The sequence below is a fragment of the Amblyomma maculatum genome, chromosome 2, assembly GCF_055883805.1.
Source record: "Amblyomma maculatum isolate TAMU_Amacu chromosome 2, ASM5588380v1, whole genome shotgun sequence".
Lineage (NCBI taxonomy): Eukaryota > Metazoa > Arthropoda > Arachnida > Ixodida > Ixodidae > Amblyomma > Amblyomma maculatum.
Genome location: NC_139345.1, coordinates 47211054 through 47238339, shown reverse-complemented (window position 1 = coordinate 47238339; position 27286 = coordinate 47211054). Strand labels below are relative to the sequence as shown.

The window sequence follows — 27286 nt, the reverse complement described above, 5'->3', positions numbered from 1 at the left end:
GATGCGTAACGGCATGACGTTGTTAGCAAATGCACTATTTGTGCATGAATTTATTTCCTTGCTTGCTTATTTGTGTTTGTTTGTTTGTTTGTTTGTTTGTTTGTTTGTTTTTTTGTTTGTTTGTTTGTTTGTTTGTTTGTTTGTTTGTTTGTTTGTTTGTTTGTTTGTTTGTTTGTTTGTTTGTTTGTTTGTTTGTTTGTTTGTTTGTTCGACCTGCCTGCGAAGAAATGTGTAACGTCTTTCTGCCGGGGGAGTGTTACGTTTGGTGCACGATTACCATGGCTACTTTTTCGGCAGGGTACACAAGGCTTTTTTGTTCCAAATATACTGAAGAACTGCGGCGATAATTGGCGGCCTCTCTATCGCACCGTAAAACGCCATGAATATAATAATGGAACCATGTGGGCGAAACATACTAATGCTAACGAAATGGCTTTTTTTTTTCTCGCTAGTATCAGTCAAACTCTAAACGCATGTATTAAAAGCCGCGTTGTCTTTTGCAGGAAACAACAGAAAGAAAATTTTCAGAGACGTTCTCTTGCAGAATGAGTGCGTCCTAAACCTAATCTTTGTAAGGTCGCAGTCGACAGCGCAATAATACGACATTCGATTTTCCCTCGAATCAATTGATAAACGCTGACACATCTATCGCTCAAGCGAAAATTATTCGCAAGTTCAGTCATCTAACCTGTATCTTGACCAGTCATGATCAGTATAATACTTGGCAATACTGCTTTCTTGACAGTATCTTCAGGGAGGAAAACAGATCAGCGAACCATTTTTGAATTGGCTGTTCTTGGAGTAAAAAGTGAAGAAAAAAAAAATCTCACTATCCTAATATAACGGGGGCTTGAGACATCACAAGGGAACATTCAATGAAGTCTCGCACGGAAATAGTGCACACGTGCTACGAGACAGTAAAAAACGCACAGTATTCAGAACGGGAACTCATACTTGTGAGCTGCGCAGCGTACTTGCCCAATATAGGCGCCTTCGATCAAAGCCAAGAATCGACTGGCAGGCTACAAAAGTCTAGAAGCGCTATTCTTACAGTCCTTTGTAGTGCCGTAGGGCCTGTTCCTGCCCGGTATTGCGTTACGGCACCGACTCTTCAACAAAGCGATCCGATGGAACGCCTAAGATCAAAGCTTTTCCTGACTTCATATGCGCCTTGCATATTCTAGTAACACACTAAAGCTCGCATAAGCGCAAGTGCCGCCGGTCAGTGCGGACTACGTGTTGTCTTCTTCTCATTTTTTTTTTTCATTTCTTTTTTGCTTCGTTCCAGAGCCTCGTGCAGAGTGCGATGGATGGATACAACGTGTGCATCTTCGCGTACGGCCAGACGGGATCTGGCAAGACGTACACTCTCACGGGGGTCTCGAACACGGAGCAGCCACAGGCCGAGGGCATTGCGCCCCGTGCCTTCCGAAGGATGTTCGAGCTTGTCAAGGAGAACGAGTAAGTTCCGTGCCGGGAGCCGAGGCCGAGCCCCTAGGCGCCGGAGATATTATGGGGGATGCACGTGCGACGCTACGCGGCCTCCGGGAGAGGTTGGGCTCCTTCCTCCCTCGAGCTACGGGTAGTGCTGCGCCGAGAAGCAGCACCTTTATACGTCCGCAGAAGGCCGCTCTTTTGCGCGCTAAGCACAGCCTTTGACGGTGCACTGCTCTACTTTGAACCGAGCAGTTTTATGCTTTATCGGTGAATGCCGTAAACCTGAACGGTACAACGACAATATAAAAAGGATAAACCAAAGAGTTTTCCTTCTTTGAGGAAAAAAGAGAGCTGACCTCTACTTAGTAAAGCAAAAACAGTGCAGGTAAAAAGAAAAAAAAAAAACGAAACTTGGTATCTAGCGCTGTACGCCCCGTGCGGAAGGAGCAGAAAAAAAAAAGGGAAATAAAAGGAATGGCTCTGAGGTGAGCCAGTAAGCACACTCAATCGATAGCAGAGCCGTCATTTGGCGCCTCTTTACGACCTTCGTGTTGCGAGACGACCGCGAAGTAGGTCGGACGCATGCCGGCGGAAAAATGGAAGTAGAACAGCAGGATCCCGTATTAGGGAGGACACACAGCAGGCTCTTTCAAGAGCGATCTGTCCGGGGATGAGGTGAGAAACCGTTTATTTCCCAACGATCCTTTTTAATCCGCCTGTCAGGCGCCCACGAGTCGGGAAGAAACTTCTTTCTCGACTACTGCCAACCAGCAGTGCGACGCCAACTTGGCCACACAGCCGAAATCGTCGATTAAAATAGAAGCTATACTGAGCAGTACCTCACGTTTTTTTTGGACGTTGTACCAGGGCGCCTGTGTGAACCCCGGGCTATATACATCGCAAAAGCAAGGGGATACAAACCTTCTAAGACAATTCGCATTGTGTGCCTTGCGGGCGTTTTCAGTCGCAAGCGTGTCGACGCAACTCGCCCCATGATTGAAAACAGCATCCCCCGCATTTGTTACATAGAGTTTCGGTTTCGGCAATTTTCGTATCTTCCCTATACTTCCGTCGTTGTTGCTTTTTCGTGGGATGTCGCCAGATGCGAGCGACAGTGAGGGCGTCTGCAGCCCTCGAGTTTAGTCCTGTTCACGACGTACCCGATCTGCCGAACCGGGCGGTGCATATCTAACTGAACGTACATAGAACTTCTGAGCATTCAGTACTCTTTTTTATTGCTTCGGGTCTCTAAAAACACGCCGTTCGCCTGAGAAAAACATGATGTGAAGCATCGTCGCTGACGTAATTGCGATTGTAAAGCCGCTCGCTTAATGTTTTTGTAACTTCCTTTACAGTCTCTAATTACCGCTTCGGCTGTTTTGCAGCTCCTGTGCGCGTAATGGTTTTCGCACGTAGTCTATGTTTTCCATGTTCTTGCACCATCGACTTCATACTGAAGCAGAGAGCAGGAAGTTTAATTAAACCGTCGACATGAACGCTTGGCGTCTTAGAGCAAGGCTTTTAGCTAAAACATGGTCAATGGGGAGGCATAGTTGGCAGGAACTCAAATGTCCGTAGAGTTTGTTTTTTTGTTTTTTTCAGTGGGTCAGCGTTAAAGTCTTTCTTGAAGCATTTTTGCACCATCAAATTATCACAACTAATTTTAGCGCGATTATCTGTGCCTGTACATGTAATTTTTTTCAGCGGCAAGTTTTCGCAGGGGAGAGAATTGGAAGGGAGAGAGAGCGAGGATGCTTTAAAAGACTCACGACTTTGCGTCGTTAATAATATTAAACAAATTTCTAAAATTGTTCAAGACATACTTACCACGTGCTTAATGTAACGCAGCAGGCGACGATACAATGCAGTTCGTTTGAGAGAAAGGGCGAGTGAAGAAGAAACTGAAGGTTGGCTAAACCAGATTTAAGTTGAGTTCACTGTAAGAGGTGACAAGGAGGAAAAAGTGAAAAAGAAGCAGCACGGACCGAGGACCGAAACGGTTGAGCAGTCTGTACTCCGGTTTTATTCTTCCTGTTAGGCGAGAAAAACAAAAAAGAATTCACATAGACGGTCATGACGGAATACAATACAATAATTAGAAACTCAGTACGGTTTTAGGTTAGTCTATACCTCTGAAGATATGCTAGCCATGAAATGTCCTCGTGTGTCATTGACCAGTGAGGCGACAGTATCAGAGTGCCCTGTGATAAGTTTTGACATTAACCTGGCTGATGAAGGCAGTCAAGAATTCAATGCGTTGAACGCCTATGTGAGGCAGACGACGCCTTCAGGGACTCGCTCACATTTCCATCGACGCCGAACTGAGCACGAACGACACCATCCTGGCGATGAAGCCATTCCTGCGCCACTCATGTTCCATGTTCACTTATCGCCGACTATGACTTTCTCGTTAGAAGGTAGGTTTAACAGCATGCGCCCCGCATGACTGCTGCTTCCGATTACTGCCTCGTTACATGCGCCAGGTACAGTTTCAGGGCATCTATAGCTGCAAAGCACCCAATCGAATAAAGTGAGACAGGCCGCGCTTCTTCGAGAAATCGCTAGAACAATATTTATTTATTTATTTATTTATTTATTTATTTATTTATTTATTTATTTATTTATTTATTTATTTATTTATTTATTTATTTATTTATTTATTTATTTATTTATTTATTTATTCATTCATTCATTTATTTGTTTATTTATTTATTTATTTATTTATTTATTTATTTATTTATTTATTTATTTATTTATTTATTTATTTATTTATTTATTTATTTATTTATTTATTTATTTATTTATTTATTTATTTATTTATTTATTTATTGAAAGCGACCTCAGGGCCACTAAGGGCATTGAAGAGGGTAATGAGTTAGCGAACAAAACAAATGGTACATAATTGAAGTGTTTGCAAGGGCATGAATTTCAATAACAATGACTTAAGTACAACGATAAATACAAAACATATATAGTAAGTTGCAGCGCAATCTTGTCTTTATCTATTATTAGCTAAAATGGTAAGCAAATTTAAGTCATCAGGGATGGAAATAATATTTGGGGGAAGGTGGTTTCATTCAGTCGATGCTTGAAGTATGAAGGACTGCAAGAAGACGTGTGTGTCACCCCTACCGAGGCCGGTTTTGACTGGGATCGATTTGATGCGATATGTAGTGAGGTCGAATAAATAATTCGTTACTCAGGGTAAAATGACTACACACTTTGTGGAAAAGGAGCTAACCGAGCTATTTAGCTTTTTTGCGAAGTGATGTCAATGATGGGGGGGGGGGGGGGGGGGGGGGGAGTTGAAAGTCTGATTTCATGGCTGTAATACTTTCTCTTCTGCTGTTATTCGAATAAATGAAATCACGGAGTTATTTTGAACAACTGCTATATCGGTAACAAGGTTTTTCTAACCTTGATCCCGTAAGGATGATGTATACTCTAGTTTTGGGCGTGTCAGATGTTTATAGAGCAATAACTTTGACCAGGATGGACGTGAGTCGATGTGAGTCGTCCATGTGATGTTAGATGAAATTCACAGGTCCTTGGTGTGAACTTACTTATTTTAAAGGAGCTTTACTTGAATAATAGACATGCGGGACATTGGTAATACTGGTCACTTGCATCGACTTGCTCTTACTAAGGTTGAGTTGCATTAGCCATTCTTCACACCAGGCAGCAATTGCAGTTAGGTCAGTTTGCAGACAGTTAATACCATCAGAGTTTTAACTTCACGGAAAATAACGCAATCAACGGCGAAGAGCGGAATGTGAGAAGATATACGGGAGGGCAGGTCATTAATGTAAATAATGATAGTAAAAGCCATAGTACAGATCCTTGAGGTGCACCGGACTGCAGATCAGAAAGCGACGAGTTATGACAATAGACTTCGAAGAATTGCGAGCGGTTAGAAAGAAAGCATTCAACCAATTTTAAAATCTTAGGTTCGATGTTAAGACGACTAAGCTTGCGACTTAGTAGTTTATGATAAACTTTTTCAAAAGCTTTAAAAAAAATCTAATAATAAGCAATCAACGAACGAAGATCGGTTCTGAATGCGTTGCAGTTTATGGGTGAAAGATGCGAGCTGAGTTTCACATAGAGATGACTCGCAGAAACTATGTTATGTCATTCCAAAGAACGAATTTGATACAAGAAACGATGTTATGTCATTCTAAAGAACGAACTTGATACAAGAAATTCTATCAAGGCTTTAAAGATTATATGCTCTAGTAACAGACAGCAAGTAGTCGTTAGAGAGATGCGGTGATAATTATTTGCAGTGTTTTTTCTTCCCAACTTATGAAGAGGAACCAGCGTGTTTGCAGTACTTGCATGAGTAAAGAGATTGCTGAAAGTCCGTCGTTAGTATGATGGAACTATATGTGGAAGTATTTTTCTAACATTTCGCACTGACAGAATCAAAACCAGGAGAAGCATTTTAATCAAGGTTTTTTTTATAAATTTAGCAACAACAGCTAGGTCTACAAAAACTGGGAAAATCATTGGGTAAAGTTGAACAATGGGTGTCAGGAACCTGTTGGCCAGGTGAGTTCTGTAAAGTTTACAAAGGAAGGGTCAACTGCTCGCCAGAATTTGCGCATGTTAGTTTTCATGATGCTAGAGTATCAGAGAGGAAATAACGCTTAGCGTTTTTTAAGAAAGTTATGTACTCAGAAGACCGCTTATATGTTGTTCTACATGAGTTAGTCTTTTTTCTGGTCGGGTTATGGCAAGCCAGGCTGAGGTTGAAGTTCATTAACGAATGGTCCCTTATACTCAGCAGAAACATAATGTCTAAAGCGATGTTAGGTTGACTAACTACAATTAACTAAACAAATATACACTGCCAGATTATCATTATTGTACACATGGGAAAAAACATTTCAAGTGGATGCAAGATATTGACTCCCAGCTGTTCATTTTGAGCGCACCTAAGTGTTGTTTATTTTTCCCGCATGCTTCCGGATTCCGAAGAATGAAGCAGTCGTTCTCGGTGACGGCAACATTCCTGGAACTCTACAACGAGCGGTTCGTAGACCTCCTCAGGGCAAACAGCAATCCAGAAGTGAGTACAGCGATGAATACGATCATGAATGCTGGCACCCAAAATTGTAGGATGCATTGTGGAAGTGAAATTACATTTTAGCAAATAAAGCTATGCGGCTTTCCTCTGTAGCCTTATATGTGAGCTTGGGTGCTCGAAAAATGGTAATCCCTTCCTTATTTACAAATCTGTATTTCTACTTTGAGGGATCCCTCTGCAAATTAGACGAGTCAGTAACGTCAAGTTCCTTGAACGAGCACAAAAGAATATTGTTAGCGGATGGCAACAGTAAGCAGCGGTGTCTTGATTTTCACTCTACCTAGTAAATAATTTTGTCTGCAACAATATCTAACGCCCATTAACCCTAATAATTTAATAGTTAGATTGTAATGTCGACCGCAGCCGGAGTAAATAATGTATGAAGTGCACTTCGGGACATGTTCTCACAATCATTTGTGTCGCAGGAGAAGCTCGAGGTGCGGAAAGACTCGAGCGGCCACACGTTCGTCCAGGGAGTGACGACGGAGGAGGTTTCCAACTCGGCGCAGCTGTGCGAGTGCTTCGCCCGCGCGCTACGGAACCGGCGAGTAGCCTGCACACGCATGAACGCGCAGAGTTCTCGGTCGCACTTCGTTGCCACCGTTCAGGTCACCAGCTCGAACCGCCTCAATGGAGCCGTGCTCAGGGGAAAGGTATGCCATAGCAGCGAGAGCTGCGTATGAATGCTAAGCGCCGCCTATAAGTGTCACATAGAAGCTCCTGAAATCACGCTTAGAACATTAATTTTCCTTTTGTTTTTAGTGAAAAGCATTTCTTGTTAATGAGTGTCGTATAGAGGGACTGTCGTCGGGAGCTGGGCACAGCTGAAGTGTGGCACCACAGCGTGTCATCATGGAGATAAGTTAATAAATAATTAAAAATATAATCGAATTAATACAATTAATTTGATCAGTTTGATAATAAATCAATTAAAATTGTTTATTATGTAGTTAGTTATTAGACTAGTTAACTGTGTGATTAATTAATAATAAATTACAAATTGACTAAATTCAAAATACTTAAAATATAATTCGCTACGACTGATTAATTGACCGTGACTACAAGAATCAGTTGCTGAACTGGTGAATCACTGTTGATCACGTGTCTGATCATGTCATGCTAGGCCTGTCTACACAAGACTAGAAATTTCCTTAGAAGCATCAGATCATTAAAGAAACGGACATGTAGCAAGCAAACTGGCAGCAGGAAGATAAATGCTTTCGCATTACCGTACCTAAGGAAACGTAATTGAAACTCTTGAACTTTTGTCGCATTCTTTTACGCGCGCATGATCTCGCGAGTGCTGCTCCCCAGGAGTGCGGGGTGCCTTGCCTGGTAGAAAATTTCACGAACATTGCAAAGGTAACGCAGTCCGAGTCCGCCCCAAATCAAAATCGACTCCGAACTTCGAACTCCAAACTCAGAACTTTCTTTACTTAGAGAAGTGACACAAAACAACCATCGTAGCATCGTACAATAGCGTCCAAACCTGTCCATCCACACTTAAAGGTTTTCTTACCTAGTTTTAGGGTGGGCCATTCAAATATTTCGAGAGTGGGTCGGCGTGGGTGAAGTCGGTTTTCGACGCGGTTCAACTCAAGGTCTGGATTGGGCAAAATGAATTCTGGGTTGGGTCACACATGTTTTGTGAGTGTAACAGGTCGATTACCGACACGAGTCAACCAAGTTTTACAAGGAAGCGTAAATAATAATAAGTAATCAATTCGTTCACAGGAAACGAAAGGCGCATTATCTGTCACACGTTCGTGGACGTCTGAATCGCGCTGTGATGGATTGATTGATTGATATATATATATATTGATTGGTTTATAGGAAGAAAAAGGTGCAGTAATTGTCTCACTTCTTTTCTGTGGACACCTAAACCGCGCCGTAAGGAAAGGGAGGAAGATGGAAAGAGAGAAAGAAGGGCCGTAGTGGAGTGCTACGGAGTAATTTCGACCACCTGGTGATCTTTAACGTGCGCTGACATCGCACAGCACACGGACGCCACTTCGTTTCGCCTCCATCGAAACGCAGCCGCCGAGGTCGGGTTCGAACCCGGGTACTCCGGCACAGTAGTCTGGCGTCTTACCACTGCACCACCCCGGCGCGGCACGCTGTAATGGAACGGAGGAAGGTGCGAGAGAAAGTAAAAAGAGAGTAAAGGAGCCGTTGTGGAGGGCTGCGGAGTAACTTCGACCACTTGGGGATCTTTAACGTGCGCTGACATCGCACAGCACACGGACGCCTCTCTGTTTCGCCTCCATCGAAACACAGCTGCCGCGGTCGGGATGAACTTGGGCCGACCCAATAGCTGGACGTATCACTCCACCACCGCGGCGGGGCAAAAAGCGCGAGGGTCTCGTTGTTGTCCGCTATAAACCGAAAATCCTCAATGCATGAAAGAAAAAAAGAAGTGAAAAACATAATCCGCGTGTGTGAAACGCTATTGCGTAATTAACGGTGGAGTCCCCCCGGGGATTCATCGAACCAAGGGGAGGGTGGCTGCTCCCCGCCCTATGTGGCTGGGACTGTTCGGTCACTGCCGCTTGCGGCGGGGGCTAGCCTGCCACCTTATATTTATCTGTTGTTGTTGTTGTGGCTGTAGGAAGAATAAAAAGAAAATGCACGGTTCTGATAATGGTTCTGATAGCGGAGCTCCTTTTATTCGTTATAGACAGGTTTAATTATAGTAAATTATTAGCCATTTGACGCAACGACTGTACAGCTGAAACTGAAGCTTCCCCTGTTTTTGCACTATAACCGGTTTAATATAGAGATAACCCCTGCTTATTTATTTGACTCTCATGACCGGTGGCCATGAAGAATGTCCTCATCGCCGTTCTTTCACTGCGACCAGTGTGACTCGACCCATTACAAGCAGACGCGTCTTTACCATGTGTGTCGATCCGATGCTCACATACAAATACGCGTTCGAGCGAAAGTTCAGTCTCTCTAAAATATGGCTCATCAAGGTTAATTAATAAATACTGAAAAAAGCACGGCCATGTTGTTCTTGCTTTAAGACTATTGAAAACATAGTGGCCTCTAGTAAGTTGGCGTGGAAAAAATTGGGACAATGTGCTAGTGCAAAACGATCAAGAGTTCCTCGGCATATATGACATGCAAGAAGCAAATCAGTCACTCCTAAGCAACACAATGTGCATATTAGCATGAAAATAATTCTCTCGGAGGCGCGTCTGGCGATTTTTTACTAGAATCACTATTGAACGAATAACTGCTTTAATTATTTAGGGCGCATCACGCAACTCAAGCCCGACATTCATATCAAGTATACCGTCTGAAACTACTGACCGATAAGAAATGTCGGACAAGTCTGGCACTAATCTCGCGGTGCACTGCATTGACTGCGTTGGCTGTAGAGACCAAAAATGTCTCGTTGACCTTCACAATGTTAAGGTTATGAAAAGGGTGAAGGATAAGTTAGCAAGGGAAATTTATGAAACATATGCAATCTGTGACTTGGGAGTCCACTGTGTCAGTATTCCTTCAGTGGTTTTGTTGAAGGAGGAATTAGAACTTCTGCGCAAACCGGCAGGATGTTAAAGACAAGGAAGTTGGCTGCAGATGTGAAGGGAGAAGAAGTGCGGTTTCTTGTCAATATAGTTGTCAGTGCAGCTTTGTCCTTGTGTTTGTGCGTGCTTCTTATGCTTTGTGTTGTTACCTGCTATGCTGTCTTCTTCCAAGAGATAAGAAATGTACTTTGCCGGCAGGTCGCATGTTCCAGAGACCTCTGTCCCTGATACTAGTCGGTCACTATTGCTAGACAGCATGTCACATGTATGGGGCTGAAACGTGGAAGCTAACCAAGAGAGTTCTACTTAAGTTGAGGACAACCCAGAGGGCTATGGAACGAATAATGGTAGGGGTAACATTAAGAGATAGGAAGCGTGCAGAGTGGGTCAGAGAAATAACTCAAATTACCGACATTCTAGTGGAAATTAAGAAGAAGAAATGAGCATGGGAAGGACATGTAGTGCGAATAGAGGATAACCGATGATCGCTTAGGGTAACAAACTGGATTCCAAGGGAAGGAAAGCGTAGCAGGGGGCGGCAGAAAGTTAGGCGGGCGGATGAGGTTAAGAAGTTCACAGGGGTCAAGTGGATGCAGCTAGCACAGAACCGGGTTAATTGGAGAAATATGGGAGAGGCCTTCGCCCTGCAGGGGGTATAGTCAGGCTTATGACGATGATGACGATCATGATGTCACATTCCACTGCCAGCCACTACAGCTATGAGGCGGCCGACCTAACATGAAGCGCGAGCATCGAGTGTTTTATTTATCATGCAGCACACGGAAAAAAAAAAGAACGCTGAAAATGCGCAATTAGCCTCTTGCGAAACTCTCTGAGGTATGCAATGAGCCCAGCGTGTGCCATAAAGTACGAGATAGTATCCTGCGTAGTAAATATATTCTCTTAGTATCTTGTGAGGCAAACGTCATCTTCTGTTAGTTATGAATCAGCCGCACGTGTCCTGCTATTTCGTGGATCATTATTCGCAGCACTGCATAGCACGGCGAAGACAAAGGCGTGCTCGTACGTCTTTCGTCCTTCTGGCTCTGCCCAAGTCTACTTCCGCGTTCTTCTGGCTGTTTCAGCCTTTGTTTTGATATAGAGAGGCCTTTTGCGTATTAGCCGTACGTCGGATAGCCCCCGCTCAGAGTCTATGGCTCTGCAGCTGCCGCTGAGCAAAAAGGTCTATCTATAAGATTTATGATCAGTATGGACCCAGCTGAGGACTCCTGAGGGAACCAGCTTAGAACTCCTTCAAATCATTGCTTCTTTTCCGGGGTGATCTAGCGGCACGTGGAGCCCGGGGACAGCATTCCTTGGGGGCGCTTGGCGTAAAGAAATTGAGTTGCTTTGGCAGGAGTTGTTCCATTGGTTTCGTATAACGGTATTAAGGACTTGGGGCTGTATCTGGCAGCAAGAACGTGTTGGTATCTTAGCCGAAACCTAACGAAAAGAGGTGGGGAAAATTGATTGCTTTTATTCAGAAGGCCTCTTTTTTTTTTTTTTTTTTTTAGTGACGAGTATACCATAATCACTGCACAGCGAAGTATGTCGATGACTCCTTATACCTTCTGCCCTCTTGCAATAACTGAGAATGCCTCTTCTGGTAAGTGCAGGAACAGTTCTGACAACCCATATTGGAGGCGACCTGAAAACGTAGAAAGGGACCCAGCTTTAGAGAAAGCGTTTCCAGCGCAGAGCCAGCGTTTATTGATATGAAACCACACATAACATTAAACCGATATCGAAAATCTTGTTTTTATTCATTTTCTTTTGCTTCCTTGTATACTTTATTTACAAGTGATAAAGTTGCAGTAGGCCCCTTTTGTGACGAAATGAACAGACAATATGTTCCTCTTAATTATCATCAATTCACTTTGACAGAAGCATCTATTGAAAATATGTGAGTATACTACTTGTATTCTCCTTCTGTCCAAATTTTTTTTTTGTCAAAAGAAACCAAAGCTAACAAATTCTTATTTCAAAAGGAGGATAGTTGAAAATAGACAACTTATAGCACTATGCATCGAGTGAGTTGAACAATAAAGACATGAAACAAGTTCGCGTTATCTATGCCTGAAAGAACTGTCGTCCTCTCGTCTCGTGTCCACGTTACGTTTTCTTTTTTTTTTTTTTTGCGCTGTTAACTATAGACGAATCACCATCAACCTCAGTATGCTGGTGTATATATATGTCTGTCTCGCGTGCCATCAGCAGCGCAGCCGTTCACTATTCGAGAGGACGTATAGCGCGTCTTTCCGTGTGCCGCAGGCTGACCGCACCCGGCGTCCCTAGCCAGCTACCTCTTCGCCGCGTTAACAAATGTTGCCACGCGCATCACTAAAAAAATTTGGCAGCAAACTTTGCGCCCCAGGTCAAACAACGCGTGCACTCCGCGCCCGTACTACGATTTTCGCCTCTCTGAAGCATTCCACGCGCGTGCAGTAATGCAATCTGGTCATGTCATATATGTCTTCCCCTAGCACAGACAAGTGCGAGGGTGTCCGGTCTTTAACACACAGACATGAAAATGCGCCCAAGAATGAATGCTTCTGCAAGACAGCTTGCCTGCACTTTGCTAAGAACGTGCACGGAAACTGCCTTGTTGGGTTACGCTTAGAAACGCCGAAGTGTTTTGTGCAGCTTTTCTTTATTTGACAGGAGCTGCGCGGACGTCCTGCGAGTGCTGTTGTCGCAACTTCGAAACCGTTCCCCGTTGTCTGAAAGAAAGACTATATTTCTCGAATGTTCGCTTCATTTTAGAATACGCGTGCACGGTGTGGGATCCTGACACCGCAACATTAAGAACGAAACTTGAACTTGTCCAGAACCGAGCTGCCCCGTTTGTTTTAGATAATTATAGTACGAATCTAAGCGTTGCAAGTGCTATAAGTAAAGCTTGGAATGGAAAGAGTTGATTCATAGGAGAAAATTTCTCGACCTTAAGTTATTACATAATATATTTCACGATTTCACTGGTATCAGAAAACTGAATTACCTTCAGCCCCCAAGCTATGCATCGCAAACAAGAGATCACCCAAAAACTATCCTGCCCTTTCAATGCAAAACAAATTATTTTAAACATTCTTTCTTTCCCAGAACGGTGGAGGAGTCAAATAATTTGCCAGTTTCTGTGGCCTTCTGTTTTATGTAATGACGATTTTTTTTTAGCGCTCTACGCTTAGATTTTTATTTGCTTTGTAGTCCCCTTTCTTGTTATTTATTTTAAAGCAATGCCTTAAAGCTTAGCTGTCCTGTGTGCCGCGATATTCAGGTGAAACGTGTGCATTATTGTCATGTATTGTCAAATGAACTGTGCTGCATGTACGATATTAGTTTGCTTGGATATATCACCCCCCCCCCCCCTCCCTACTCTTATGTCTAACGGCGCCGTAGAATCATGCATAAATAAATAAAGTGTAGCTTTGCTAGTTACTGCGAGAGTTCGTGTTAACCGAAACGCAAAATTAACACTTCGTCGTGAACGCATTTTGCCTTACATCAATTACTACGGAAGCCAACCAAATGGTCTCACCTTGCTCATGTTATTCGAGAATTATCTCAAACGAGTTCTTTCTGACTGGAGTCTACGGTGCAAAGTTAAAGGTACTGCTAGGAGCAAAAAGCATGCTTGTACTGAGAACTGCCCTAAGCTAGCAAAATGATCAGTGGAACATTCCTGTTATAAGACCTTTAAACGTGATATATAATGAAACTCCAGGACTCTTTACTTCACCCAGATTGTTGTTGATTTTGAAGCTTGGGTTTTGTGATGGCCGTAAAAAAGCGTGAAGAAATAAAATATGGTCTGCTTTCCTATTTGGTACAAACATGGGTCATGTGTGTCGTATGCCGCGTCTGACGTAATTAAAAGTACGTCAATGGGTGCAGTCAGCTGACACAGTGAATAAAGTTTCGTCGCGTTATTTTTCTTGTACACGGGGAACAAATTATTGTAAATGGGACTGTTTTTGTCCATAGAGCTAATACACAAACTCTATGCTAGTTCAGCCAATGCATTCGAGCGATGACCGCGTGACTGCCGCCATCATCGAACTGTTTGATGGTTGCCAGATGACTTTTGCTTGCTAAACCTTGCCGATGAACAAGGTTTGAACCTGGCAACATAGATCGTTGGAAGATGGCGGCACGCAGCTAACTTACGGCTGCACTAGAGTAGCTGTTGTAAACAACGGCAAAATCGTCGCGTCCGAAGCTTTTGTGATGGTATGTTGCGTCGCGTATCTATTTTAGCCTCTTATAGAAGTCAAGATTGTTGTGTGATTTTATCTTAAGGCCAGCTAGGCCTGTGATTGTTACGCGCTTCGCGTGCATTTCGTGCGTTGAGCACACATGCATCTCACCCTTTGCCTGGCTTATTCTGTGTGATCAGCGCTCCGTACAACAAACGTCAAAGGGCGATCGTTTGCCTGTTAACTGTTCACTTTATTTGCCCTGTGTTCTTTCATAAATGACAGTTGAAAATGCTGTGAGCAGAGCAGCGTGTTCTGATCTGACTGAGACGGTGGTAAACCCGTGGCTCTGAACCAGTCCAGCTGTTCCCGCAAGAAAATCAGCGAATAAAAATAAAATGTTCAGTTCGTTTGGTGTCATTTGTCTCAGGATGTTTTCGTTCGCACGCCTTGCAGTACATAGCTCTGGTATAGCTCTCGTAGTGGAAGAAAAAATCTGCATGAAATTTCCAAATGTTAGTTCATTGCGGCGCGTTTGCTCACACGTGCGTGAGGCGACATGCCGAACCTTTTTGGAGCCTTGGCCTTCCATACAACGTATTAAAGTTCCATTGAGATGCATGAAAGCACAAGCGACTCTTTGTAACGAACAGCTTCTTGGTTTGAATGCTTTGACCTTGCAACTTCAAGCTGAAGAGACTTTCGAAAACAGAACTTCCAAAACGATACTCGGAGCGTCTCCTCGGGAACATGTATGGTTCACAATTGTCCTACATCAACTGCTTATGCCCCAAACAATGTCTGAAAAGTGTTTCAAAACTTGAAAAAACGCGTAAAAATTTTGCAAAGCTACGTTATCTACCGTCGTTTTTAAAACTCCAGTCCAAAGTTTGCTCATTTTTGGCATCGCGAGAAGAAAATATGCTGGCCGCAGTGATCAGTTTGATAATGGCGGCACTACATGTGGAAACTTCTTTTTGGTTTGAGCTTCACCCCTTTGTTTTGGTCGCTTCAATTTGTATTATAGAAAGCAGCCCAATAAAGTCCCCGACAGCCTGGAGTAACGACGAGCAACCGCTATTCTCAGCTCCTCGGGCAGAACAAGGCCGGAATTTGTGAAAATAAAACTAGCGCAAGCGATGTTTTTGATGCGGTGCCCACACCTTAAAGCTTCCCTCCGCTCTGCTTTATCGGCAAATCGTTTTTATATGACTTGTATTAATTCTTTTTGAACATCGACGAACACTTTTCTGGCGAGAAACAAAAATGTCACAGGTGATGCTGCAGTGTACGAGAGTTACATCGAGGGCTCGATAAACTGTAGAAGTTATTTGCCTAATGTTGTTTTTTTTTTTTAATCTCGTCGATTTTTTCTTCAGATTTAGATCGACTCGATGATTTGACTTTTGCAATAAAGTATCCTTCGAGGTCTCCTGGGCTTTTTTTACCTGCCCAGAGGAGTTTGGAGGAATTTCTTAAAGTAAAGATCATCCCGACCGTTCCGCGTCTGTAGGGTATGGCCTTCTGCGAAAAGCCTGCAGAAAGCTGTTCAGGTCATCACGACCGAAAATTACGTTTGCACTGTCCTGCCGGAGTTCACTTTTGTTAAAGTTCTAAGTCAAATTTCATCCCCTAAATCTATACCACCATAGAGGACGCCATGGAGTGTAAAGCGGGAAATTACGCTTCAAAATTTCGCTAAACTCACTCATTAGGCGTGCTTACGTTTGCATACCGGTCCTACGCTGCCCCTTATATTTACATTATCATACAAGTACACTTGGGCATTTTCCACATTATTTCTTCACTTCACAAAAGCCAAATCTAAGCAAGAAGGCAGTGCCAGACGTTTTATTACATTTCCACTGTTTCGTGCGCCGTATATGCGCCGTTTTAACCTGGAATATTACATTTCATAATTAAGAATTCTTACCGGACAGCAACTAGAGAGAAATTCCAAAAGGTGAGAGGTTAGGGGGCTGTAGCTGGTAGAACAGCGGCTGAGAGTCTTTTCGCTAACATAATATTGCGCAAGTCTTCGAAAAAATATTACTGCCTAGTGTGCCTATGGACGTTCCAACAGCACGGTTTTTAGGTAGAGTGGTTCTGCAATCAACTTCTGGTATCAAACAAATCAACGCAAAAAAAAAAAAAATTCTTCCGTCTTTTCGCTGAGCCGAAAGTAATATAAACACAAATGACTTAATCTTTCGGTGAGGGGATCGTTTTTCAGAGCTTTTTAAATGAAGGAGAGCGGAAAAGAGCGTATTATTAATGAGGCCGCAATTGGTTGATAACCGGCGCAGGCTTTATTATTCAGATGGAAAAAATTATTAATTCCACAACATACCGTGCAGTTTAAATGTAACATGACTACTTAATGCGCTCTCTTATGACTGCCATTAAGTATACAAACGATGGCGTCGCAAGTTAGATACCCAGAGCCATGTCGCCGTTACAAACTTTCGATGATGTGCGACAATACCAGAAGGCCGTATTATCTTGCTTTTTTTTTCTCTTTTTTTTTTTTTAGAAGGCAGAGTGGTTCAAAGCACTGAAAATGGCTTTTACTTGTGTTGAATAGTCAGCGAACGTCGCAGGTATTTAGAAAATATATGCGCAATTTCAAGAACTGAATAATACCAAAAATATTTAGTGCTCAAAAATACACTTTAGTTTCTTCTATTTACACTCAGGTCAATGTAAGCTGAACCAAATCCTGCCAAATGAAAACAGATGGGCTTCAAAACCTTGCTAAATCTTTATAAATGTCTGAAACAAAAAGACAATTCCAGTAATTGGCTATTCATAAGTGCGGTCCTTCATGTGTGCTCACATGCAGGGAACTACCACCCTACATCAGCTTAAAAAGAAAGTGAGTGCTTAGCAAAATATTCTGTCAGGATTGATAAGAACTTATTATTTGAACGAACGTGGGCTTGTCGTACACAAGCCATGAAAATAACGGTCATAATCATTAGTATATTACAGAATGCGTGCCCTACCCGTAACCTGAAGCGTGCAAGAGATCAACCGGTGAATAGTCACCGCTATGTCAGCTTCTTTTTTCATTTTTGCAAGGTCAAATCTTCTATGGAGATGAAGTGTGTACCAACAGTATCTTACTAGTGCTGAACTACGGGCCGACGTTTGAGAGGTTTAAAAAAGTATTCAGCTTGGAATGGGGAAAGCGTAGACAACTGTTACAGGAAAAAAGGATAGAATAAATTGACAGGCAGAAAATCTGCAAAGTGGCTCAGGGAACAAATGCGTGTTAGTTACATAAAAGAAGAAATTAAGAAGAAGAAATTGGTTATGGGCAGATCATGCAATGCACAGGAAAGGCAGTCGAAATCGCTATGGGTAACAGTCCAAGGGAAGGCAAGCGTAGCAGGAGGGGGGGAGTTAGATGAGCGGATAATATTAGGAAATTAGCAGCTGGCACCGGAGCGGGTTACACTGAGCAACATAGGAGACGTCTTTGTCCAGCAATGGGTGTGGTCAGGATTATGATGATGATGATGATACATATACGCATACTGGGCTTCCTCTTGCAGTTAAGCCTCGTGGACCTTGCCGGAAGTGAGCGTTTGGACAAGAGTGGCCTGGAAGGACAGCATATCAAGGTACGTCCTCGGGCTACGTGCAGTATCCATCTCCAGCTGGTGCATCACCACCAGAAAGCATGATGAAAAAGTCTTCCCACCCGCTTAGATATAATTCGCTCCTGCAAGCGCAGATATTCTCGCTTTAGCGAAAGAATTTCTTTCATCAACCCACAAAATATTGTCGTCTGCGTCTAAATGACGTGATTTTAAAAAGAAATGCTATCGGGAAAATTTATATTGACACTGAAAAACTCATTGTCATGTTTTGAGGCCGACCTTGCAATAATGACGAAATATTGCATCGTTTACGTCTATTTTATTGCAAATGACTTAAGGGACTTATTAAAGCGAGAAAGAAAGGCTTCTGTTCTACAGACACGAAAGCGTCGTTGGTGTCTAAGTTTACGATGTTGTGAGCGCAAAATCCCGAGAATTACTATCGAAGCTGAACTGATCGAGCGTTAATGGTCAACGGCTCGTGTGACGCCACGAGAACACATGACATCTCAGATGCTATGAGAGACAAGGCTCCGGAAAGTTCGACCATCTGAGGTGGGGAGTTCGAGGGGTGGCTGCTCCTGGCCTATACGGGACTGGGACTGGTAGGTCACTGCCGCTTGCGGCGGGGGATAGCCTCCCACCGAATGTTTATCTGTCTTTCTTTTGTTTCTTTTCTTTTCCTTCTTCCTAAAGCCACAACGACAACAACAACCTCCGCTGCCTCGCGCGGACGGAAGAGAACATAGAGAAGAAAAAGAAGAGGGAGTGAAAGACGCGCGTCTCAGAAGCCTTTAGGCTTTCGCCTTATCGCCCATTAGGGGTGCAATGTGGCCCCGAGCAATTTTTTTTTTATGTTCACTTATTTTAGAGGGACGCTATAAGAAAGGTTCAGCGCGTTCTTGAACTTATATATCGTTTCTTATGCAATAAGGTGGACTAGAAAAATTGAAAAATTGAGGAGCCTATTTAACACCTTTAAAGCTGCGATGCGATAGCATTGACGGTTCCCGTCCTCAGCTTTCCTGCCGATTTGTTTATGATTATGCACTTCAATTGCCACTCTCTGAATCACGAATCCCTTAACGTACGCCCCTATTATTTCACAAATACCTTTACCATACAGTCGTAAGTTACCGTATTATGGCCAAGACTACCAGACATAGATATAAAGCCCCTTTTTAACCAAGCCATACCAATATGCATGCATGGCTTAGGGGTAAGGTGCCTGAATCAATACGCAAAGGTCCTACCTCACCCTCCCGTCAAATTCAGAAGCCCGAGTTGGGAGCTTTTGCCATACTGGCCATATCACGCAGTCACATGACATCACACAAATCGACGGCCAATCAGTGACCACCGTGTCCACTTCCTGCTACCACCTGTCACAGCCATATTTACCTGACAATGTCGACGCCGGATTTTCTGAAGAACGAGGCCTTACAGCTGTCGCGTTAAAATTAGGCATGTGGGAGGCTGGCGGAAGGTGGCATTTGTTCATGGAATACTGCTATAGTTTACCTTCCGAAGAGCTGTGGGTAATGAGATGGCTCCCTGGTGTTTGCAGGAGACGAACAGCATCAACAAGTCTCTGTCGGCGCTGGGCGATGTCATCCAGGCGCTGGTGACTCAGCAGTCGCACGTGCCGTACCGCAACAACAAGCTCACCATGCTGATGCAGGACTCGCTAGGCGGCACGGCCAAGACGCTTATGTTCGTCAACGTCTCCCCCAGCAGCGAACACGTCGAGGAGACCGTCAACTCGCTAGTGTAAGTACGGTATGAGCCGTGGGGTGCTTAAAGATATGAGCTGGGTGTTGTTTGTATTGCTGAAACAGACTACGAAACAAGGAGCAGTCGGCGGCACAGATATGGTCCTAGGTTCGTATAGCCTGAAAATATCATTTTTATTCCCCTTCAATTTGATTTTATTTTACTTTGTCACTGATTAAATGAGTACCTCGTATCGATTGCCGTCCTTGTTATCGGAGCAATCGGCACTAAGGGCGTGACGTAGCTAGATTCGATCATACAGGTCGAAAAGTGTAAAAAGGAACGAAACATTTTGTTGTACTGCTCCCGCCTTTCTTTCACGGGTTCTGTTTACGCGTTTCCTATATCTTTGAATATTCGGGTGTTTATAAAGAAAATTAAAGCCTTTTTTTTCTATGAAAAGCAGACAAAAGCGAAAGTATAAGAATAAGTGAGGCAGCAAGACGTTCACGTAAACAGAGCATCTGCTGCCAGTTTCAAGGCAGGTCATCCACGTCTTTCGTGAGATGTTATTACCAGACGCTGCGAATACGTTTGCTGCTCACAACTTGCTTCTAGGAAGACGGACGTTTGCTGATAACCGCGGTACAAGGCTGCCAGCGCTGAAACAGAGATTTCCAGTGTGCAATAACCTACACATTCATTGGTGTACATTGGAACGGCTGTTGTTTTTCCCCTAAAAAGAGAGTAGCCACCTCGAGGTCAGTGAACAGTGGCGCACTCAAGGGAACAAAATACCATCATCTTTCTACATACTCGCGACTAAAATGTACTCTTGCATGTCCTCCTTGTGCGGGGCTACGAATTCGAACAAATTAGTAACCCAAGTTTTCAAGTTTTCGTGCACATACTCATCGGTCTTTCTTTCAGATCTAAAAACAAATTTTTGGTTATAGCATAACGCATTCACCACTTTCTGATCGGAGATCAGAGTTGAGTATCTGTGACTATAATTTATTCAGGTAGTAAGAATCTTTTCTCGTGAAGGTTTATTTGCCAGGAAAGTATGGCGGCTTAAATTCTGAGCGCCTTAATCCTTTACCACTTTCTATGGACAAGTACAAGCGAAGCAGCCTATAGGTGTTCTGTTAACTCTCAATAAAAAGTTTAAAATAAATCTAATGGCAGAACACTATCCTAAAATAATAGGTTGTTGATAAATAAACTGATCACTTATATGCTGCCGAGCAAGGACATAAAAAGTTATCTGACCTCGGTTATGGTGAACAGGCATGCATGATGCATCTGCGTCATTTGTTCGCAATATCTGAAGTCACGTGGCACGCATGCAACTGCGTTACGTAGAGGTTCGTGTGGAGGTCCAAATATCCTTGAACCAAGTTTCACGAGCGTTAGCCATCGGCCGCAGACGCAGTCGGCGCTGCCGCTTCGATCTCGGCCTAAGCCTCAGCGCTTGGTAAGCTTCTCGTTACTCTATAGTCTCAGCATCCTCTCTGACATGGCTTCGGTCTGTCTTTAGCCACATGGCGTACGTGTACGGCATTATTACCTAGGCTAAATGAAATAGCGGCGCGGATGGAATTTAATGAAGACGGCAATATTCAGTGTACAGCGAGGGAGTGTTCAGTAGATGGAGAGAGAGAAACAACTTTGTTTGCCCCAGATGTCATGAATTAGGGCAGATGGGTCCTGTTTGGCCCCTAGGTGGGGGCGACATCCTGGGCCCACGAAATAAGTGCAAGTTGTGTATTCTTGTCTGGCTTGGTAAGGAGTTGGTGCCAGCTTGATAAACGCGACAAACTTTGCTTTAAAGCGCGAGATAAAACAGCTTGCGGCACACGAGTATGCGGCGCCATCTGTGGAACGCATCAGCTACTACGTCCATAACTCGATACTCGCAATTAAGCGCAGTACAGCTAACGTTCTAAAAAGACTGGGCTATAAACAATACGCTTTCCCGGAGCGGCAGCGAGAGTGGTCCGGAAGTCTGAACCTTCCCAGAGCGCACTGGCGCGGCCGTTCTGCTGTCGGTTATTTTATACGCTCGGCTTGTGCGCAGCGCCCGCGTCAAGGACAAGCGGTCGCTGCCCCTGCTGACGTGTTGAGTCCTGCTTTGAGGAGCAATGGGGTTCCGTGAGTTTCGCTCTATATATGACGCAGAAGCTCCCGGAACATCCGCTGTATAATAGCTGAGGCAGCTTGTGACACGTTGTAAATTTTTTTATTGCGAAGGCAATACTACTCTAGGTTCAGCGTGGCGCGGCCGCACCCACGTGACGCTGTGACGTCACACCCGACGTGACACTAGATTGAGAGCTGGGCTACCAACTCAAGCGTTTGGTGTAGCGCGGTCGCAGCCACGACGCAGCGCGTGACGTCACACCCTACGTGATACAAAAGCGGTCGACGTGGCGCGCTAGAGGCGCAGCTGATACTCACCGGATATGTGCGCACTTTCATACGGCTTGGTTAAAGCGGGGCTTTATATGTGGGCTGGGAGGAGCTTCCAACTTGGGTCTCTCGTTTCACATGGGACGGTTATATCAGAATCAGCCTGCTAGGACCCCGGCATTCACGTTACCCCTATAGACCACTAAGGCACGTCCATACGGGTTGATTAAAGCGGGGATTTGTATGTGGGCTGAGAAGAAGAAAAAGAGGAGAAGAAGAACGCTCATTCACCCGCAGCTAATGCTTTCGCTCAATATTTGGTTCAGCAGCGTTGAACCCTTGTAATTTTTTTTTGTCTTCGTAATAAAAAATTTTTCACCACCACCGCCACTACCGACAGAAGCTGTTTAACGCTGTCGTGGTATACCCTTGAAGGCAGAGCTTAAGTGTCGCCTCAATTTAACATCCGCGTTTAGTTCCTTATCAGTGCTGAAAACCAAGGAAAGGAATCTTGGCTAGAGGAAAACATTATTTTTTTTTTTTACCTTTTTAGACCAACCCTGGTCTCAGCTGACATCATGCGTCGAAATCTGCTGTGCAAACAGAGCTTTCAGCCATTCCTCTCTGCAGGCCTATTTTCTTTGTGCAGCAAAACCAGCACACTGAATACTGGCTTACTCAGCCTCCCTTTACGAGCTATGTCATTCAGCGTAATAAACGCGCTCCATCAAGCCACTTGACGTAAACACTGGGCGGTTACCACAAAATAATCTGAGAACACTTTGGCGACTAAAGTGATGAAAGGCGAAAGCCTGAGTACTGCATTATGCTACGCGACTGTTGGGCATATAGCGATGAATGCTGCTATGATAAAAGCGAGCGACTATGCTCTTCCACATTCTGCGAGTGCATTTATTCAGTGAATTTTGCTTGGCAACGACGAGATCGCACTCCTTGTGTCTTCGTAGTTGTTCTACGTTTACTGTTGTATGGCTGATTTTACCGGGTCCGCGGCTTAGTAAATAATTAATTACGCAACTGTCACCAGTTAGTAGTTTTAAGTAATTAGCAAGTAGTGTTGAATTAGTTATTTAGTCCTCAATCAGTATTTAGTAACTAGTAACTAATTCGTAACTGATCATTCATTGGCATATGGCCATTTAAGGCACGCATTCACGCATACTATGGTGGTGATCTATCATTGGTCGAGACCTCTATGACGTCATCCCGTCTCAACCAATCAGAGCCGCCGCAAAAGCGTGACACTTTTGCTGACGACAAGGATGAGGCAATAAAGGCTTTCGCCTTAAAATACTTGTTTGCTTTCCAGCATTTTAAAACCTTTCTTCATGTGCAGTAAAAGATGGCCTTATTCCTGCTAATTTCACTGGCTATGGGGAATGACACAGGCGCTGTAGCTTGCGTAACCTAATTGAAACGATCGCGTCATATATCTTGTTCTGCAACTGTCCGATCCGGGTTTTCTATGGATCGTGCGACATTTTTTCAGTAACTTGTTTTATTAGACCAATAACGTTGACGGTAATCACGATCAGGTGAATGACCGACTGTAAGGGTATTACAAACGCTCCTGAAACCGATTACGTATACAGGTATGACATAGTCGGATTACAAAACCTGTTTCGGAACCCCTTCCATTTTTAATAGCGAGGATGGACACTTTGTGCACTAATTTGTTGTAGTCTACGTTATCTGCGCTGGGTTCAGAAATATAGAAAGTGCGGCATGTTTTCTGATCAATTTAGGCTTTGTTAGGCAATTGCTCCATTCTAGGGTTTCTTATAAGAATGAGGCCTCCTAATCGAGTTGGTGTCATTTTTTGTATTCATGTCTTTAAAGGGCCTTTCATTTTCCTTCTTCCAGGTATGCTACTCGTGTGAGGCAAATCACCAACGACGTTGTAAGGGCATCTGAAACTAAGGAAATCGCCAAGCTTAAATCTGTGAGTAAACAGCCCGCCTCTGACGTTGTATATTGTTTATGTTGTTGAAGGGAAATCGCACTCGTTTGCAAAATACTTATGGGACTGAGTGCAATAATATCATGAACCATGCCAAAACCCTTTCGCGTCTTCCGCCCTACTTTCTTAGCACTCTCGTTCTTATGTGATAACGTACGACACTCGGAATATGTTGAAAATGTGAAGGTCGAGTAATCGAATATGACACCCTATCCAGTATTCTATCTGTCACGCGTGTCTTCCGTTTCTTGTTGCTGTAAGTACCGCGCAAAAAATAGACATTTCAGGGAGAAAATTAACTGAAAGAATGCAGATTGGATCCTCGGAAACGTTTGAAAATAGTGTGTAAGCAAACTGACATTTTCGAACCAGTTTTCAGACCACGCTCTGATCTGGCAAGTTAACGAAAAACAGTTTCATAAAGGATAGATGAATGTTTTCCTCATATATACGTTTTTACCCGGATGCCAAAGAGATTATGATGATGTTGAAGAAAACGTTTATAAGTCCAATATGAGACGCTTTCGCTCCAAAGTTTACTCAAAGTCGCCAAATTGCTCACAAGTCGCTTGGGAACCAAGGCAGAAAATGTAAAAAAGTAATCGGTTACCATGGCCTGGACATTACTGAGAACCCATAATGCATGCATGACATAAATATTTGGCTTACATAAGATGTACTACATAATATCAGTTATGATTCAAACGCTAAACGCGATCACTACGAATAAAATGCAGAGAGCAAAATCGGAAAGTCCTAGCCGAGGCATGCGCAGTAATGATGCAAATTAATTTCTCTTCGGAAACGCAAACACTGCCTTTCGGAAGTATAATCAACTCTTACATTTCCTCTCCAGGAGCTAGAATATTTGTATTTTTATGAAGGTATAAAGAATGAGGCAGTTTCCATTTCCGTCTTACAGGTTCTGTAGACATTACAGATAAGGCCTTGGAGCTTCAACCAATAGAGCCCGCCATGTTTGCCTCCTGCATTTCTCGTTAAGCGCACGCTGCGTTCCAAATCCTTCGAAAATGAGATGAATTCCTTTTTTTTTTCATTCAGTCTATGGGACTTCAGGATGTGTTAGATGGTTCCCCTCTTCGTTGGCCATATATTTGTATATTTGTTACAAGGACTGTACAGTACAAGCTGCAAGTGCTCCAGAGTGAACAGCGCCACGTGGCACAGAAGCTTTCTCTAATTAATGAACCCTGTCGGTTCTTCCTTGTTTGATTGTGCGATCCTTTTGCTCATTTAACGAGAAACGTGTGGACCGCCAAAAATTGCCAATACCTTAACTCTCAACTCAGCTTAATACTGTTTTTTTTTTTATTTGCTACAGTAATGGTATAAACTTGAGTAATGAAACCTAAACTGCTTAATATTTCTTCTTATTATTCTCATCGTTGTGATCTGAACGACAGGTTTAAAGAAGTAGAATTCGGAAGGCTCTAGGTGCATATCAAAAATACGTGAATTCGTTTTGTTGGGCAGCTACAGTACAATTTGTCTTTGTCAATGTGCTGCAGTTAATTGAGCATTCGTGTACCACATTCCAGGTGATCGCCAAGCTGAAGAAAGAAATTGCAACGTGAAGGCCTAAGACACGTAGAGAGAAGGGAACAATTTCAGGCGGGTGCCCTTCAAAGAAAGGCAAAACTGTGGACAATCAAAAAGTGACGACAGCGACAACTTTAAGGAGCGCATCAAGTGCTGGCACACGTGGTGTAAACATTGCCGCCACCGTCAACATCAGACCGTCGAACTCTAGAAAGAGCTGTATTCGGCTCCTTTTTGCCTGGCTGCCTCTATTAAAGGCAGTTGAAAACAGAAGCCATTGATAGACGCATCTATTATTAAATTCTTTTATTTTTGCCGTTAATATTTGGAGAGCTTAGCTTTCTTTGCCCTTGGAAACGCAGTACGCTTTCCAAACACCTCTTTTCTCTAAAGAGGCGCACCTTCTTTGTTTTCTCGCATGGTTGGCATCGAACGAAGCATTGTTTTCTGCATTCTTCCCTCGGCAAGTACTCATAGTGAGTGATATCTTATTTTAGGTATCATGCACTAAGGAAAGCATAAAAATATGCTAAGAAACACGCTTTTCCAAAAGATAACATGAATGCTAAAAAGCCATCAAGCCTATTATCCCATTTTTTTTCTACAATTTTCTTTCCCCAGTGTAATTGCTAGCCTAATTTATTTTGTCTCCAGCCACATACAGGCTGTCAGACAACGGAATAGCAGCTGGCGATCTGATCTCAGGTGCACAGTGTAACCACGTGCTTAGAATTTCGCGAACTTGTAGTGAATAAAATCTTGTCTTTGCAATTTGCGTACTCCTTCAGTTTAGGAGAAAACTGCTGACTGTTCTCATCTACATGAACCCGACAGCAGCCGGCTGAATCAGGGGGTCGAGCTGAGCAGGGTCAGCAAAACTCGACAATCATTGATTGCATGAACTCTAAACGACCGCGTCAACCGTCGTAGCACGCCCACCGAGGTTAGACAGAGCGAGCGCCACGGCTCCAGAGTAGCTGCGTTTTAGGGACGTCGTGGTTGCCACGGTGACTAAACAGAGGCAAGCGCGCGGTTACTTTGGATTCGACGGCGGCGCCAGTGACTGAACGACGTCATAGCTGCCAAGTGGTTTCTTCTAGGTTCATGGACAAACATGCAGACACGGCACACACACCGAAGAATGTACGTAGGAGAGAAATCATCCTCCACCGTGAACAGAACTCCTAGCCCTCGCGTTAGCGTCTTCACCGTCCAGTGTTCCTGCCGTCTCCATGGTAAGGTACGGGCCGACGACGACGCCTTCACTACGGTCTCCAGGAGGGAGCGTAGCGCACGCCGTCTGCCACCAGCTATGTAGACCAAGTGCCGCAGCGAACGCGCGCCATCGCCGTCGAGTGCAGCTACTCACCTCGAATCCGGCACGGAACAAGCCCCTGTCCTGCACTGTGTGCTCGGCGGGGTTCTGTTGAATAAGCACTTATCCTTGTCGCCTTTAAAGGCCCATTGTCCACCCTCCGGTCGAAAATATTTTCTTCCCCGGTGACTGTGAGACTTCGCCCCTAGAACGCAAGGCCGCAAAATGTTTTGTGCTGTGCAATGTCAGTGCACGTTAAAGAACCCCAGGTGGTCGAAATTTCCGGAGTCCTCCACTACGGCGTCTCTCATAGCCTTAGTTGCTTTGGGACGTTAAACCCCTCAAACCAACCAACCAACCTAACTAATAACGCAGTTACCTGCAATCACCCGATTCTGTCATGCTTCTCTCCTTCCGTTCCCTCGCAAAGGTTTTTCACTCTCCT

General features: G+C 43.9%; 1 protein-coding gene across 2 annotated transcripts in view; it reads left to right on the top strand.

The window, feature by feature from the left end:
• The window catches only part of LOC146198562 (uncharacterized), a 156603-nt gene extending 130314 nt beyond the window's left edge, over window positions 1-26289 (top strand). For both annotated transcript variants that reach the window (XM_084594057.1, XM_084594058.1), the window contains 7 exons: window positions 1289-1461; window positions 6418-6508; window positions 6952-7179; window positions 17813-17881; window positions 19428-19630; window positions 23870-23948; window positions 25526-26289. In XM_084594057.1, the coding sequence (XP_084450183.1) occupies window positions 1289-1461; window positions 6418-6508; window positions 6952-7179; window positions 17813-17881; window positions 19428-19630; window positions 23870-23948; window positions 25526-25561 (879 nt within the window). In that variant the 3' untranslated portion in view covers window positions 25562-26289. The remainder of the gene's footprint in view (window positions 1-1288; window positions 1462-6417; window positions 6509-6951; window positions 7180-17812; window positions 17882-19427; window positions 19631-23869; window positions 23949-25525) is intronic.
• The last annotated feature ends 997 nt before the right edge of the window (window positions 26290-27286 follow it).